This window comes from Misgurnus anguillicaudatus, chromosome 12 (genome assembly GCF_027580225.2).
Source record: "Misgurnus anguillicaudatus chromosome 12, ASM2758022v2, whole genome shotgun sequence".
NCBI lineage: Eukaryota > Metazoa > Chordata > Actinopteri > Cypriniformes > Cobitidae > Misgurnus > Misgurnus anguillicaudatus.
In genome coordinates, this window is record NC_073348.2 from 18,897,707 (window position 1) to 18,911,915 (window position 14,209).

The 14,209-nt window shown below is 36.8% G+C and overlaps 1 protein-coding gene across 7 annotated transcripts in view; it reads left to right on the forward strand.

Moving 5' to 3' along the window:
- The window catches only part of ptbp3 (polypyrimidine tract binding protein 3), an 83,854-nt gene that overhangs the window by 60,520 nt on the left and 9,125 nt on the right, over positions 1-14,209 (forward strand). For 6 of the 7 annotated variants that reach the window (XR_008645433.2, XM_055208943.2, XM_055208947.2 and 3 more), the window contains 7 exons: positions 1,865-2,039; positions 7,666-7,740; positions 8,758-8,897; positions 10,907-10,940; positions 11,332-11,424; positions 11,785-12,001; positions 14,108-14,185. Coding sequence is in view for 6 of the 7 variants with exons in the window: in XM_055208943.2 (XP_055064918.2) it covers positions 1,865-2,039; positions 7,666-7,740; positions 8,758-8,897; positions 10,907-10,940; positions 11,332-11,424; positions 11,785-12,001; positions 14,108-14,185 (812 nt within the window). In the remaining variant the exon portion in view is untranslated. Of the gene's footprint in view, positions 1-1,864; positions 2,040-7,665; positions 7,741-8,757; positions 8,898-10,906; positions 10,941-11,331; positions 11,425-11,784; positions 12,002-14,107; positions 14,190-14,209 lie in introns of those variants that run through there. The other variant, XM_055208944.2, reaches the window with a different exon arrangement.

Consider the following 14,209-nt stretch of genomic DNA (forward strand, 5'->3'; position numbering starts at 1 on the left):
GATCACAAAACTCACGGTTTGGATCACATTACAGTTTTTGAGGCACGGATCTGATTATTTTTCAGATCAGCAAAAAGGGGGTGTGGAAAATCTAATGACAAATAAAGAAATTGAAAACATTTATAAAAAAGAACAAAGTTGCACATTAATAAGGGCTAACATTAGCATTAAGTACATAAATCGAATTCAATGAGTCATAACACTGTCTTTATTGTATAAATTAAATAAATTATTATTTTTAGAGCTACAGAAGTGATTTTCTCTTTCTCTTGGGTTGTTTGATTAACATTAATGACACACACTTAAGTAGGTTAATTGAGGTTACTGTCCCTTTAAATAAGCAGAGACTGGTTTCTGACTGTAATCTATACATACACTTAAGACATAAACAAATGTTTTTATTAGAAAAAGAATACTTTAGAGATATTTTTGTTTATATGTGCCCTGTCAATAACAGAAAGATTTTACGTTCGCTTGTTTGCGTCTCACTCGTGTGTACACAATTGAGGGCACTTAAACGCGCGCACACAGAGACCGAGGGCGAATCCTAAACAGCGCAGCATAAAAACGTTACGTTGTTTTTCATTGCTTTATTCGGCAAATGTATGTTAATGGACTACAGTATGAGACATATTTGCGCGACTCTCTCTAAAGTTTACACATCAAGAGTTCTGATCTTTGAAGGGCATACTGTGACGATCACGTCTGGACCGCATGTGCCTCTGTGCGACAACTGCTTACTTTAGCGCCTTTTTGCGGTTAAATACATCCACACCGCATACATGTTGCTTCAGACAAGCACGTGCAGGTCGCGGTTTCTGTTTGCGTCATCACAACATTTCGGCCGTATTGTTTCGGTGATAAAAGTCTTTCGGCCGGAAACCGAAAGTGCTCTTTTGGGCCATTTTGGGCCAAAGATTTTCGGTGGCCGAATATTCGGTGCATCCCTAGTAAAAGCATAGTCCATATTAAGATGTTAAGACTGCTCCTGTAGTCTGTAGGCCTAACTGTTGATTATTAACTGGGTTAATATTAAATCATGAATATGAAAACTGACATGTTTGTATGGTCTTGGTCTCGACTCTGTCTCGACTCCTCAAAGACTCGGTCTTGACTCGGACTCGACTGTATTTGAAAACCAATAGACTCGGTCTCGACCCTTCAAAGACTTGGTCTTGACTCGGCATAGGTGGTCTCTTCCTCATCACTAAACCTGGAAGTATCCCCTTAGGGCAAACAGTTCAAACTCCGTGTATATTTTGAAAATCATAAAAATGCTGTCGCTGGCTGGCAATTTTTTTTTAATTGCTGGCAGGGAAAGAGTTAATGTAAATGCTTTCATTTTCATTTCAATTTTGTTTTTTCCCAACACAACCTCATGGCTATTCATATCAATTTTTTTGAGTTTGCTAATGGTGGTATGAATTGTGCAAACTCATTTGCGCATTTTACTATGATCTGCTTATGCACCAGTGATGGTGGGTTTAGTGGTGGGGTTTTTATGATTGTTTTTTTTTATGTTTTAAATAAATAGGTAACATAGTTTTGAATTCCTGTTAGATCAGATTGTTTTTGACCTTACAAATCCCATGACTGCTGCTCCATTTGCATTTGTTTAGTGTTTGGCTCTCATTTGCTTGAGATATTAAGTAACAGAAAGCACAACTGTGATGAGATGCTCAGGCCTCATTAAACCAACATATAATAATGTAAAGCAAGTGCTGGAATAATTCGCTGTTTATTTGCAATGTGTAAATATAGCAGTTTGTATTAATGACCAGCAACAGTACAGAAAGGGCATTAGAAATAGAAAGTTTGTGAGATTTTAATATCGTGATAAACCTTTTGTTGTTCTATTTGTCAGACTTTGGATGGGCAGAACATCTACAATGGCTGCTGCACCTTGCGTGTGGAGTTCTCCAAACTGACCAGTCTGAATGTGAAATATAACAACGACAAGAGCAGGGATTTCACACGTCTGGACCTTCCCTCAGGTGACGGACAGCCCGCGATGGACCCCACCATGCAGACGGCTTTTGGTAAGTATTTGAAAAAGATGTAAAAAGGAATTAAACACACAAACATGTACATGTGACTTCTTGCTTGTGTGGTAATACGGAAATGGAAAGTGGCATTCATACACACACATACATGAACACACGCACACCATCTGCTTGTAGCCTGTTCCTCTAGCTCTAAGGAAGACCTCATCCCAAGATTAACTATGTCAGATTTATTTTTAATGGATAAACATGCATAATAAATGGCATAAAGATTTTTGTTAGCAGTATGCAGTTTGTTCTTCAGCACAAGGTAGCCTTGTACTATTTACTTCACATTATACCATGGGCCTGTTGAAAGCTTGATTCTGATTGGTTAAGAAATGTTCTATGGGTATGCATTATTTTTCGATAAAGGCACACATGACCTGTCAATGTCTTAAAATAACCACCAGAGCAATGTTTGTGGTAACCGTGGTATAAGCAGAATAATTTAAGACGGGCCATTGAATAATTCAAAAATAATGCACACCCGCTGTGAAACGACACTTCCTGTCGCATAACCACCTTGGGTGTGCATTGGCCCGTCGTCAATTATTCCTTACTTGATTTACGTCTGCACAAATTATTCACCATAACATTCTTAAAAATAAAGGTGCTACGAAAGGTTATTCACAGCGATGCCATAGATGGGTTCCCCAAAAAAGCATTCAGTCTAAGGGCATTTTCACATTAGCACTTTTGGTGCGCACCCGGGTTCGTTTGGCGCAGAGTTCGGTACATCTGGATGATGTGAACGCTGTCTTCCGAACTCCGGTGCGAACCCGCGAAACGAACTCGAGTCCGCTTAAAAAGGGTGGTCTGGGGTCAGGTTCATGTGAACTCCAGAACGGTTCGCTGCTGATGTGAGCGCAATCGTACCAAATCGCGGAAGTGAACCGCTGTTAATTACGTATTATGTGGAACGTCCCCACTAAGATAACAGATGTGTGTGTGCGTGCACTTACCTGGACAACAAAATGCATAGAATGCTTGCTTGACTTTTGTTCTTAAAACCTTTGGTTTTGTTTTCAAAGAAATAATACAGAAAGCACTTGCGTCTGTTTGCCGCAAATATACTAAAGTCGTTTCGACGACAACGGGCTGTCCGCCGGCGTAAATTTTTGCGGAGGCATTCAGAAATCATCTCTCTGCTTGCAGTTCGTCAATCACGCTTGTCGTCTTATTGTTTACAGCAGTTGCCAAGCAACATGAGTATGCGCCGGCTGCAGCTTGATGATGCAAGCATACCGCGGTTCGGATGCAAAAATAATATGTGAACACAGTCCATGGGGGGCATGGGGAGGGGGGAGCAATCGAACTCTGGTTCGGACCAGGCAATCGCACCAAATGTGAAACCGCCCTAAGTCATCATAAAACGGAGGTAGCGATTGTCGTCTTTTCTGTATCGTGACGTATATCCAAGTGAAACGGCTTCTAAAACATGCAAAAAATGTAGCTGGATTTCAACCATCGAGAACTGATTGGATCGTTGGACATTTGGCCAAGTTGCTAACCACTGCAATCATTTCCCAAGTATCCGATAGCCATTCCTTGTGACAGGAAGTGAAGAGAGGTTGTTTTGATGGGGAGGCAGTGTTTCCCACAGGATTTTAAGAGACTGTGGCAGTGATGACCTCACGCGCTATTTAACATATATGTGATGTCATCACGTGTTTGCGTTTCATCAAGTGTTGGCACCTGAAATATGTTTCACTTCTACTTTTTGATCTGTCACATTATATTGCATTATATTAACACAACTGAATGCTATTTTTAAATATGATGTTCTGTTGTCAGACATAAAACGAGTAGACTATAAAGTAGTGACTAAACACGACCCAGTTACACCTCGTGTTTAATCCAACCAGTTGTTTCTTTAACTGCTGCTAAAATCCTGATTTATAAACGCGACATCGACTGACAAAATCACCATACATTTACATTGAAGAGAAAAAGCTCTCACATCAAGAAAACGTGTCTGTGTGTGTGGGAAAGACTAATGCTAACCTTTCGTTAAGTCATGATAAACTAGATCATCCGTGACTGATGCCGTTTACGCGAAAAGAAAGTATACAGAAGAATGGACATTAAAGCACCGCCACCTTTTCAATGTCATGTGAGAGCGAGACGCGCGCTGCCGAAGCGCTGCACGCAACATGAATTAAGCCGTTTTAAACAGTAAAATATACATGTAAATGGGAATCATGAAAAATCTATTCGTGGCGGCCAGTGTTGATTCCGTGGCGGTGTGCCAAGAGTGAATCAATGTATGGGAAACACTGGGAGGAGGTTAACATTTTTGATTAAAGATTACGAGGGCACATGAATTTAAAAAAATAATAAAGCACACAGATAAATATTTTATAAAAACTACAGTATTCCATAAAAAAAAATTTAGTTTCATGGTGAACAATTTCTTTCTTACCTTTTAATAGTCTTTAAAGCATATTGTCACTACAATGAACCTTTTGCGAATCAGATGTGAAGGGTTTTTTACATAACCATACAGCCAAACTGTTTTTCTATGGCATCATTTAGCACCTTTATTTTGAAGAGTGTACCATCGAAAATAATTTAACATGGGGACATTTTGTATTTTTTTTAATTTTAGCTGCCCAAATAGTAGCTGCTATTCAAATTCAAACTTATTTACTTTATTGATATACAAACACGATTTATAGATCGTTGCTTCGTGTTTTACAATTTTTCATTACTCCGCTAAATGCATTTTTATATAAATACATTCAAACAGCAGCGTAACAACAGATAAACAGTAAACGATATTTACTTCACGTGCTCTTTCCCCAGACCAATCTGCATGTGTTTTATTATATCGCTATCGGTTTCTTGCAAACACGTTATGAAAGGGCACACCTTATCGCACATGCACACAAAGTTATGTGGGCTGGACAACATTTGGCAGTAGATTTATCTGTCCGGGTTTGTAAGCGTGTATGTGAGTTAGACGTGATTGTTTGGGGCTGGAAGATAACTGCGACTGCTCATCCCCACATCTCGCCGTCTCAGATTCTGTAAATCACTCGCGCTGTCTAAAGCAAGAAGCAATGTGGATACAGATAAGCCGAGTGTGTATTCTTGTGTGTGTGTGTGTGTGTCTGTAAATCAGGACTGATTAATTGGTCTCATGGGCGGTCCCTGTGTCACCAGACGCCCGCTAAAACAATAAAAGCTGTTGAAATGGCAGCTTTTATGAGACCGTTGCCATTTTGTCTTCTTTACCAATGGCTTGCATGAAAATGTTGTACTCGATGTGTGTCGATGTGAGTGTTTTGATATGTACACCACTGTACCAGATCTCCAATTAATTTTAAACACATCACAATTAACTATTTACATTCATGTATTCGACAGATACTTATTCAAAGTATACATTTTATCAGTTTATGTCTTACCTAAGAATCGAACCCATGACTGTTTGCACTGCTAACAAAATGCTTTACCAAATGAGGGACAGGAGCACTCAACCTACTACAAATTTTCAATAACTTACGATATCAGAAAGATATTAAAGACCAAATTATGAAAAAGCCTAAATATTACACAATAGAAATTACACCTTGAATTGTGCTGCATATTAAAGCAAACATTTTGCAGTCCCACAGCATCCACCCATAACATTTAGCTGCCACAGAGCACTATGCTAACATCTTAGCATTGTGTCAATGAGTGTTGCAAGCACCACCCTGCTGAAAAAAACAATAAAACCATTACAGAAAATTCTAATTTCCATTAAAATACCAGTAGGAACCATTAGCTTTTACCATTAAAACCACTACACTGTAGTGTGTTTTGGGCCATATTTCATTAGAACCAATACATACCATTACAGACCAACAAAAACCAATATACTGTAGTGTGTTTTGGGCCATATTCCATTAGAACCAATAAAATTCCCAATAAAACCAATAAAACCATTAGAATTTTCTGTAATGGTTTTATTGTTTTTTTCAGCAGGGCAGTCACTTTTGGACAGTTTCTCTGACAAGTTTTAGATTAATCCCAGGACTAGCGTATCAAAAACTACAATAAGCTAATGTTATTGTGTAAAATGAATGTATACAATGTCAAACCTAACAGCATCTAATAACCTAACAGCTAATGGTATCGTTGACCAGTGATGTGCGGGTCAATGCACAAACAACCCACACCCGACCGACGTTTTCAACCAACCCGCCTGCAACTAGGGCCGCAAAAAAAAATGTACCCGACACGCTTCCTGGCCCGCATTTTTAAAACTAGTAAATGCTTATCGTAGCGTCATTGGGCCATAGACGTAGGACTAGTTGCTATAGTGTGTTCTTTATATTATTGTAAACTATATAAATTACAAAGGTTTATTTGGCATTTTTATTTCAAACGACCCGACCGACCGTGACCCGAATATCATTAAATATATATTTGGATGACTCGAAACCGTAAATCATTTTGGATCAACCCGCACATCACTGTTAACTACGTTTACATGCATCCTCATAATGCGATTATAATGGAATTTTGGCAATTTTTACCTTACTTCATGTAAACAAAATAGTTCAATGAAAATAATGCGATTAAGCGAAACGCGTTTTTAATCACAGTATGCATCCATGTAAACACTTTAATGGGCTTTATGCCCAGCTGCACAACTTCCTGAACTTCAGCCAGCTCCTTGTTTCCTGTCTGCCATTATTGGACAAACTGATTAATCCAGGTGTGCCTGACCTCAGTAGTCACAACAACAATAATCAGACACACCTGGATTAATCAGTTTGTCCAATAATGGCAAACAGGAAACAAGGAGCTGGCTGAAGTTCAGGAAGTAGTGCAGCTGGGCATAAAGCCTATTGCATCTATAACGCACTAACTGAAGTGCGCGTGTTTTTTCACGCATCTTAAGTGAAAATTTCATTTTAAACGTAACATTAGGAAGTTTTCCCTGAACACTGTCAACACGACTCACTGTCAGCAGTCTGCCTTCATCCAGAAACCTAAAATCGTTACAGGCGTCTTTATCACGGCATAGAATAACGTAATACTTTCATAAAACCGTGTTTGTCATTTTAACTTACAGGTCCCGTTCTTTCTGTGTTTTTGAAGCTTTGATTGTTTTTACAGTGCGCAATATAACGTGTTCATGTTTCACGTGTAAAAACTGTATTTTTCACACAATTTACTTATCTGTATAGCGCTGTTTTCACTGTCCTCAAAACAGGCTGATGTCTGTCTTGTTCTATGAAGTCCCTCCTTCAGAAATATGTAACGAGTTCTGATTGTGTAGTTTGTTTAGTGTGTTGTGATTCGATAGCAGTTTAGCTTGCCGTTAGCTTAGCTGGCGACTGACGTATTCCTGAGGGCGGAGTTTAGTCAATTAAAGCAGGAAGTAAAGGGCTGTAGTCCAAACGGGCCGTTCGCTGTAGGCTTTGAAAGGCAAATTCTGTGAAAGAAAATATATCGCTTAATAGCTCCAGTCATGTAAACATCTTACTGCGATTAAGTCCGTACTCTGATTATTGGAAATAATTGCATTATTTGTGTACATGTAAACATAGTCAATGTTGACTGGTTAATAATTGTGGCTGGTTTTACAATCACAGGCCATGACCTTATGTATGTGTGTGTGTAGGGGCTCCTGGGATAATTTCCACTCCATACCCCGGGGCGGCTGGATTCGCACCCGCTATTGGTTTTCATCAGGCAGGTAAGATTTCACCGTCATTCAGCTCAGTAATGGAGTCAATGCTGTGTGGCTCACGGCAGTGTTCAGACTTAATAATTGGAGGTATTACAGTATAATCACACGAGTCACATTGCCATCACATGTCCCTGTCACAGCTTTAGATTGACATCATATATATATATATATATTTATACACACACACACACACACAGTGATATTGACCTTGTTTTAAAATAGATCAATACATAAACGTAAGCTTTGTATTTTCTTTGTATGGCTATAGATTAGTCTGCACACTTTGCTTTGATTTGTATGATCAATAAATTGAGTTGGTTTGATCCTGGTATTGCATTGCATTTCAATGACTTGTTTTGTCATCATAGATTCACATTTAAAGCAATAAGAGTCTATTTGTATGACTATGGTGCATTTTGCCCCAAAGACAACATGAAATTGAAATTTCAGCTATGTATGTAGAAATAGCTAGATATTCGAGAAATTAGTTTGAAGAGAGGCATTATTTTTGCCCCAATTTCATTTTGGGTTGTTATTGCCACAGAAATTGTCCAATGCACATTAAAATATTTTTTTGGTCATATTGAGCCTTACATTTAATAATTTGTGTTGTAGACAATCAATCAAATCTTGTAAACCACCCCCTACATTACATCCTTGCAATATTTAGTTGCCCTATGTCATATTATAGAGCTTTGTGAATTTAATTTCATGTTGTCTTTCATTTCCAAATACCAGTTCCATTTTCACACTCCAACCCCTAACCTGTGCTGAATTCATTTTAACCAACCACCTCGAGCATCCAGTTCAGTATTAATTTGAACTCAAACATCCCAGCATGCCCGGAGCATGTGTTGATTTAATACAGCATTACAACAGTACAAGGCCTTGTGTTGTTTATCTGGTAACAAAAGCAGCAACAGGTGGTGAAAATGGACGAGTGTTTTCGAATGTTCCCCTCCTCTCTCCTAAGTTACCCCTCCACCTTCTCTCCCCCTCTCTCCTGGGCTACAACCTGTAAAGGTCTGTCCATGCAGACGATGCCTGGTGCTTTGGGACCTCTGACCATCCCTTCATCCGCAATGACAGGAAGGATGGCCATCCACGGCATGGCCCCTACCGCCATCCACTCTGTGCTTCTCGTCTCCAACCTCAACCCTGATGTGAGTTTCTGTCCCCATCCCAACACTACCTTCCTGTAAAGGCCAGGCCGTCCATTTCACAACATAATTGACGTATTGATGTCAACATATTTCATTCTAACCCTTCTCTGTGTGCCCTTTTACCAGAAAGATTTGATTTCTATGGCATGGAATTGATTTTAAGCATTTAGAGGACTGACATGTGATGATCTTTCGGGAATAGTTTACAAAATATTTACATATTTATGCTTAAACATTTAGTAAACACACTGCATACAGTGCATCCAAAGTGTACATTTGAATGGTTTCGTGAGTGACCTTTGAACCCCTAACCTAACTGCAAGACCTTAGTGGGTTTTGGTTAGATTTATTTGTGGGGCTTTAAATTGATACTTAAATCAAGTTGTGTAATTATATAGATATTTACTGGCCTTACAGATATATCAGTCTATCACTAGCAAGACGCATAATCAACTAACTTTACTGTATTGCTTTAACTGTTAAATCGGTGATGCCTTTTTTTCTCGTATTATTAATTTTTTCCCATAGTTTTGACTTCATTTTTAAAAATATTATGACTTAGTTTTCATAATTTTATCTTTATTTTTTAAATATTATGACTTTATTCTCTAAATATTACGGCTATATTCTCGTAATTTATACTTAATTTTCAAAATATTTTGACTTATAATTTATTCTCAAAAAATTGTGACTTAATTGACGTTATTTTGACTTTTTAAAAATATTATGACTTAATTTTCATAATTTTAACATTTTATTTTTTAAATATTATGGCTTTATTCTCGAAATATTATGACTTTATTCTTGTAATTTATACTTTACTCTCATAATAATTTGTGACACTTTATTCTCAAACTATTGTGACTTAATTGTCGTAATTTTAACTTTATTTTTAAAATATTATGACTTAATTTTCATAATATTTAAAAAATAAAGTTAAAATTATGACTTCATTCTGGAAATATTACGACTTTATTCAAAAAATATTGTGACTTAATTGCTGTAATTTTTATTTAATTTTTAAAATATTATGACTTAATTTTCATAATTTTTACTTTATTTAAAATATTATGACGTTATTCTCTAAATATTACGACTTTATTCTCGTTATTTATACTTAATTCTCAAAATATTGTGACTTAATTGCCGTTATTTTGACTTTTTAAAAATATTATGACTTAATTTAAATAATTTTAACATTTTATTTTTTAAATATTATGACTTTATTGTCTAAATATTATGACTTTATTCTTGTAATTTATACTTTACTCTCATAATAATTTGTGACACTTTATTCTCAAACTATTGTGACTTAATTGTTGTAATTTTAACTTTATTTTTAAAATATTATGACTTAATTTTCATAACTTTAACTTTATTTTTTAAATATGACTTTATTCTCAAAATATTATGACTTTATTCTTGTAATTTATACTTTACTCTCATAATAATTTGTGACACTTTATTCTCAAACTATTGTGACTTAATTGTCGTAATTTTTACTTTTTTAAAATATTATGACTTAATTTTTATCATTTAATTTTATTTTTTAAATATTATGACTTTATTCTTGAAATATTCTGACTTATTACTCGTAATTTATACTTTATTCTCAACATATTATGACGACTTTTTCGTAATTTTGATTTATTTTTGAAATTTTATGACTTAAGTCTTGTAATTTTGACTTCATCCTTGAAATTTTACGACTATTCTCTGGCTTTAATACCTGTATAGCTTTATAAAGCCCTAATCCCCATTTAATTTCATTATACGGTAAAAGCAGTTCATCATAAAATTTACCTTTTGTGTTTTAATATTAAAGAAATGCAATCATACAGGTTTGGAATAACATGATGAAATGGGTGATGAAATAATGCAGTTTTTTATGTTTGCATGAACATAAAACATAATAAATATTTAAACATTTATATGCTAATGTTTTCAGTTCCTTCTAATGCTTATTACATTTCAGTATTATGTCATTTATAATGCTCTATCTTTTGCAGAGTATATCCCCCCATGGCCTCTTCATTTTATTTGGTAAGAAGAAACATATTATTCTTCAAGATTAGAAGGATGTTTATATGAAGAAAGCAGATGGCAGCCGGCAAGCATTGTGACCATTTCCTTACAAACACACCGTCGGGAGATTATTTGCAGATAGCATGTTGCGTCTCCCATTATATGAATGTTTGAAATATACCGCACACACGCACACTCGAAGAGCCATTATTATTGTCCGTGAAATTTAATAACCGTCAACATCAGAGACGGACCTCGGTGAGGCCGATATCCTTTAAAACTGCCCTCCTGTCGCCCTCTGCCTTCAATAATAAAATACTGAGATCAGCAGATAGCTTGTTGTTTACTGTAAATAATGTTGACATTGTGTTTGCACAAAAAAAAAACTGATTCTTTGTCATCCCTGTAGGAGTCTACGGAGATGTTCATAGGGTGAAGATTCTGTTTAACAAGAAAGAAAATGCTTTAATACAGATGGCAGACGTCACACAAGCTCAGCTTGGTACGTCAAGCAGACCAGTTTTTCATGTTTTCTTCTTTTATCTGTCATCTTTATTGTTGTAATCTTCGAGCTACAAAGCAGTGTGCATGTTGCTGGTAGATGTAGTTTGTACAGTGAAGGAAATATTTATAAAGATTATGTCTTTCACCTACTTGATTCCTTCTGTAGATTCATTTTAATGCAATTTTTGATTCATGTTGAATTCCCAAAACAGGAGTGGCATCTAAATTCACATGCAGTGTGAACATGGCCAAAATGTTGTTTTTATAAGCACTTATTTTGTTTTTCTAATGTTTTGCATCAGAGTTTAACTTGATACTTTGGTTTAACCCATTTCCTAATTGTTTGTCTGCTTTAAAGCGATGAGCCATCTGAACGGTCAGCGTCTGTACGGTAAGGTGATCCGTGTGACCGTCTCAAAGCACCAGACGGTGCAGCTCCCCAGAGAGGGTCAGGAGGATCAGGGCCTGACCAAAGACTTTAGCGGTAGTCCACTGCACCGCTTCAAAAAGCCCGGCTCCAAAAACTTCCAGAACATCTTTCCTCCCTCCGCTACTCTACACCTCTCAAACATCCCGTGAGTGGCTCCCTTATATCTCATGTACACACACACACACACACACACGTGACCCTGGACCACAAAATCAGTCATAAATAGCACATTGTATGGGTCAAAATTATAGATTGTTCTTTTATGCCAAAAATCATTTGGATATTAAGTAAAGATCATGATTCATGAAGATATGTTGTAAATTTCTTACCGTAAATATATCAAAACTTTATTTAGGATGCAGTTTTTAAAGAAAACACCAGTTTTTCAATATTTTACTGTGTTCTTACCTCAAATTAGATGAATTAATACATACCTATATTTTATCAATGCGGACACTTAATCTTTGTACAGCGCGTGGTGAATGTGTTAGCATTTAGCTTAGCCCCATTCATTCCTTAGGATCCCAACAGGGATGAATTTAGAAGCCACCAAACACCTCCATGTTTTCCCTATTTAAAGACTCTTACATGAGTAGTTACACGAGTAAGTATGGTGGCACAAAATAAAATGTGACGTTTTTTTAAGCTGTTTGCCGTGACTTCGTTTAATATTACTTTGCCTGAGGTCGAAGTGCTGCAAACTAAGGCTACGTTTACATGGAAACGATCTGAAAAGAAACCGCAAAAGTGGCGTTGCGTTATCACTTTTTATACGAGCGTTTTGAGGGGGAAATCTGCGTGTATATGGTGACGCAAAAGTGTGTGATATTCGATGTAGTATGCACTCCAGGCGGCTAGGTGGCAATGTGAAGCACTGACACACAACAACACCAGGTCCGTGTGCTGGGGACAACCTTCTTCCTGGTTCTCCCAAGGCTCGTCCAAAGCCGTCTGGTTTGCCTCCGACAAATTGGCGCATCAACAGTTTCACTGAAGTAATTAATGCGCCTTCTCTGATCAGTAATACTAGCTGTGAATATTTCGTACAACTGCTGGAAAGACTCTTGTATATTTATCAGAACTGCTATGGCAACTTGAAGGTCTGACGTATGGAAATAATCCGACATGTTTGTTGTTATTTTCCTGAACTGGCGCATGCCTGTGACGTAAATGGTACACGACGAGAGCCACCGTGAGCAGACTTTTGCGTTTTTACTCTTTAGAACGCGACGGTAGATCGTTTTTAAGATTTTCACTCTGGAGGGTGATTTCACTTTTTTGCGTTTTTAACCCCCCAAAACGCCGTCGCCGTGTAAACGAAAGGCACATCCGATAAAATATTTTTACGTTTTCACCCTCGAGCGTCATGTAACTACTCATGTAACAGTCTTTAAATATGGAAAACATGGAAGTGTTTGGTGGCTTCTAAATTCATCCCTGTTTGGATCCTAAGGAATGAATGGGGCTAGGCCAAACGCCAACACATTCACAACACGCTGCACAAAGATTAAGTGCATGCATTGAAGAAAGATAGACAAATTAATACATACCTAAGTTGGGGGAAGAACATAGTAAAATATTGAAAACGGTGATGTTTTCCTTTAAGGACTTCCTTTGGACAACCATAAAGGCGATTTTCTCAATATTTTGATTTATTTGCACCCTCAGATACCAGATTTTCAAATAGTTGCATATCGACCAAATATAGTCCTATCCTAACAAACCATACACCATGGAAAGCTTATTTACGCAGCTTTCAGATGATGTATAAATCTCAGTTGGTCCAGGGTCACCACAAGAGGGAAGATGTTTTGACAGAAATATCTACAGTACAGTAAATAAGCATTTTTACATTTTGTTTTACATTTTGTCATTTCACTGTATTTTAAATGTCAATCATACCCTGAAAAAAGTGTTTTTTGTGACTCTGTCTTTGAAATAAAAAGCATCAAAGTATGGTTTTACGATGATAATAATCTTTGATATGACCTTACTCGGTCAATATTAATAAAGACATCACGGTTATATTTTTACACAATGATCTTTACATAACATAGGATGATTTTATGTAAAAAAAAAAAGACTGGGTCACAAATGATTGGAACCCCATTTAAATTGTAAATCTAGGTCTTTATTACACTCTTTAGTAGTGCTATGGTAAAATTTCATATCACATGTGGCCGCTGTGTATTCAGAGAAAATGATTATCTCAAATATGCTTATCATCAGGTGTTATTTCTTTTCTTTCCAGTCCCTCCACCACGGATGATTTTCTGAAAGACCTATTTGCCAGTTCTGGATACACGGTCAAGGCCTTCAAGTTTTTCCAGTAAGTCTAACATATATCTTTAAT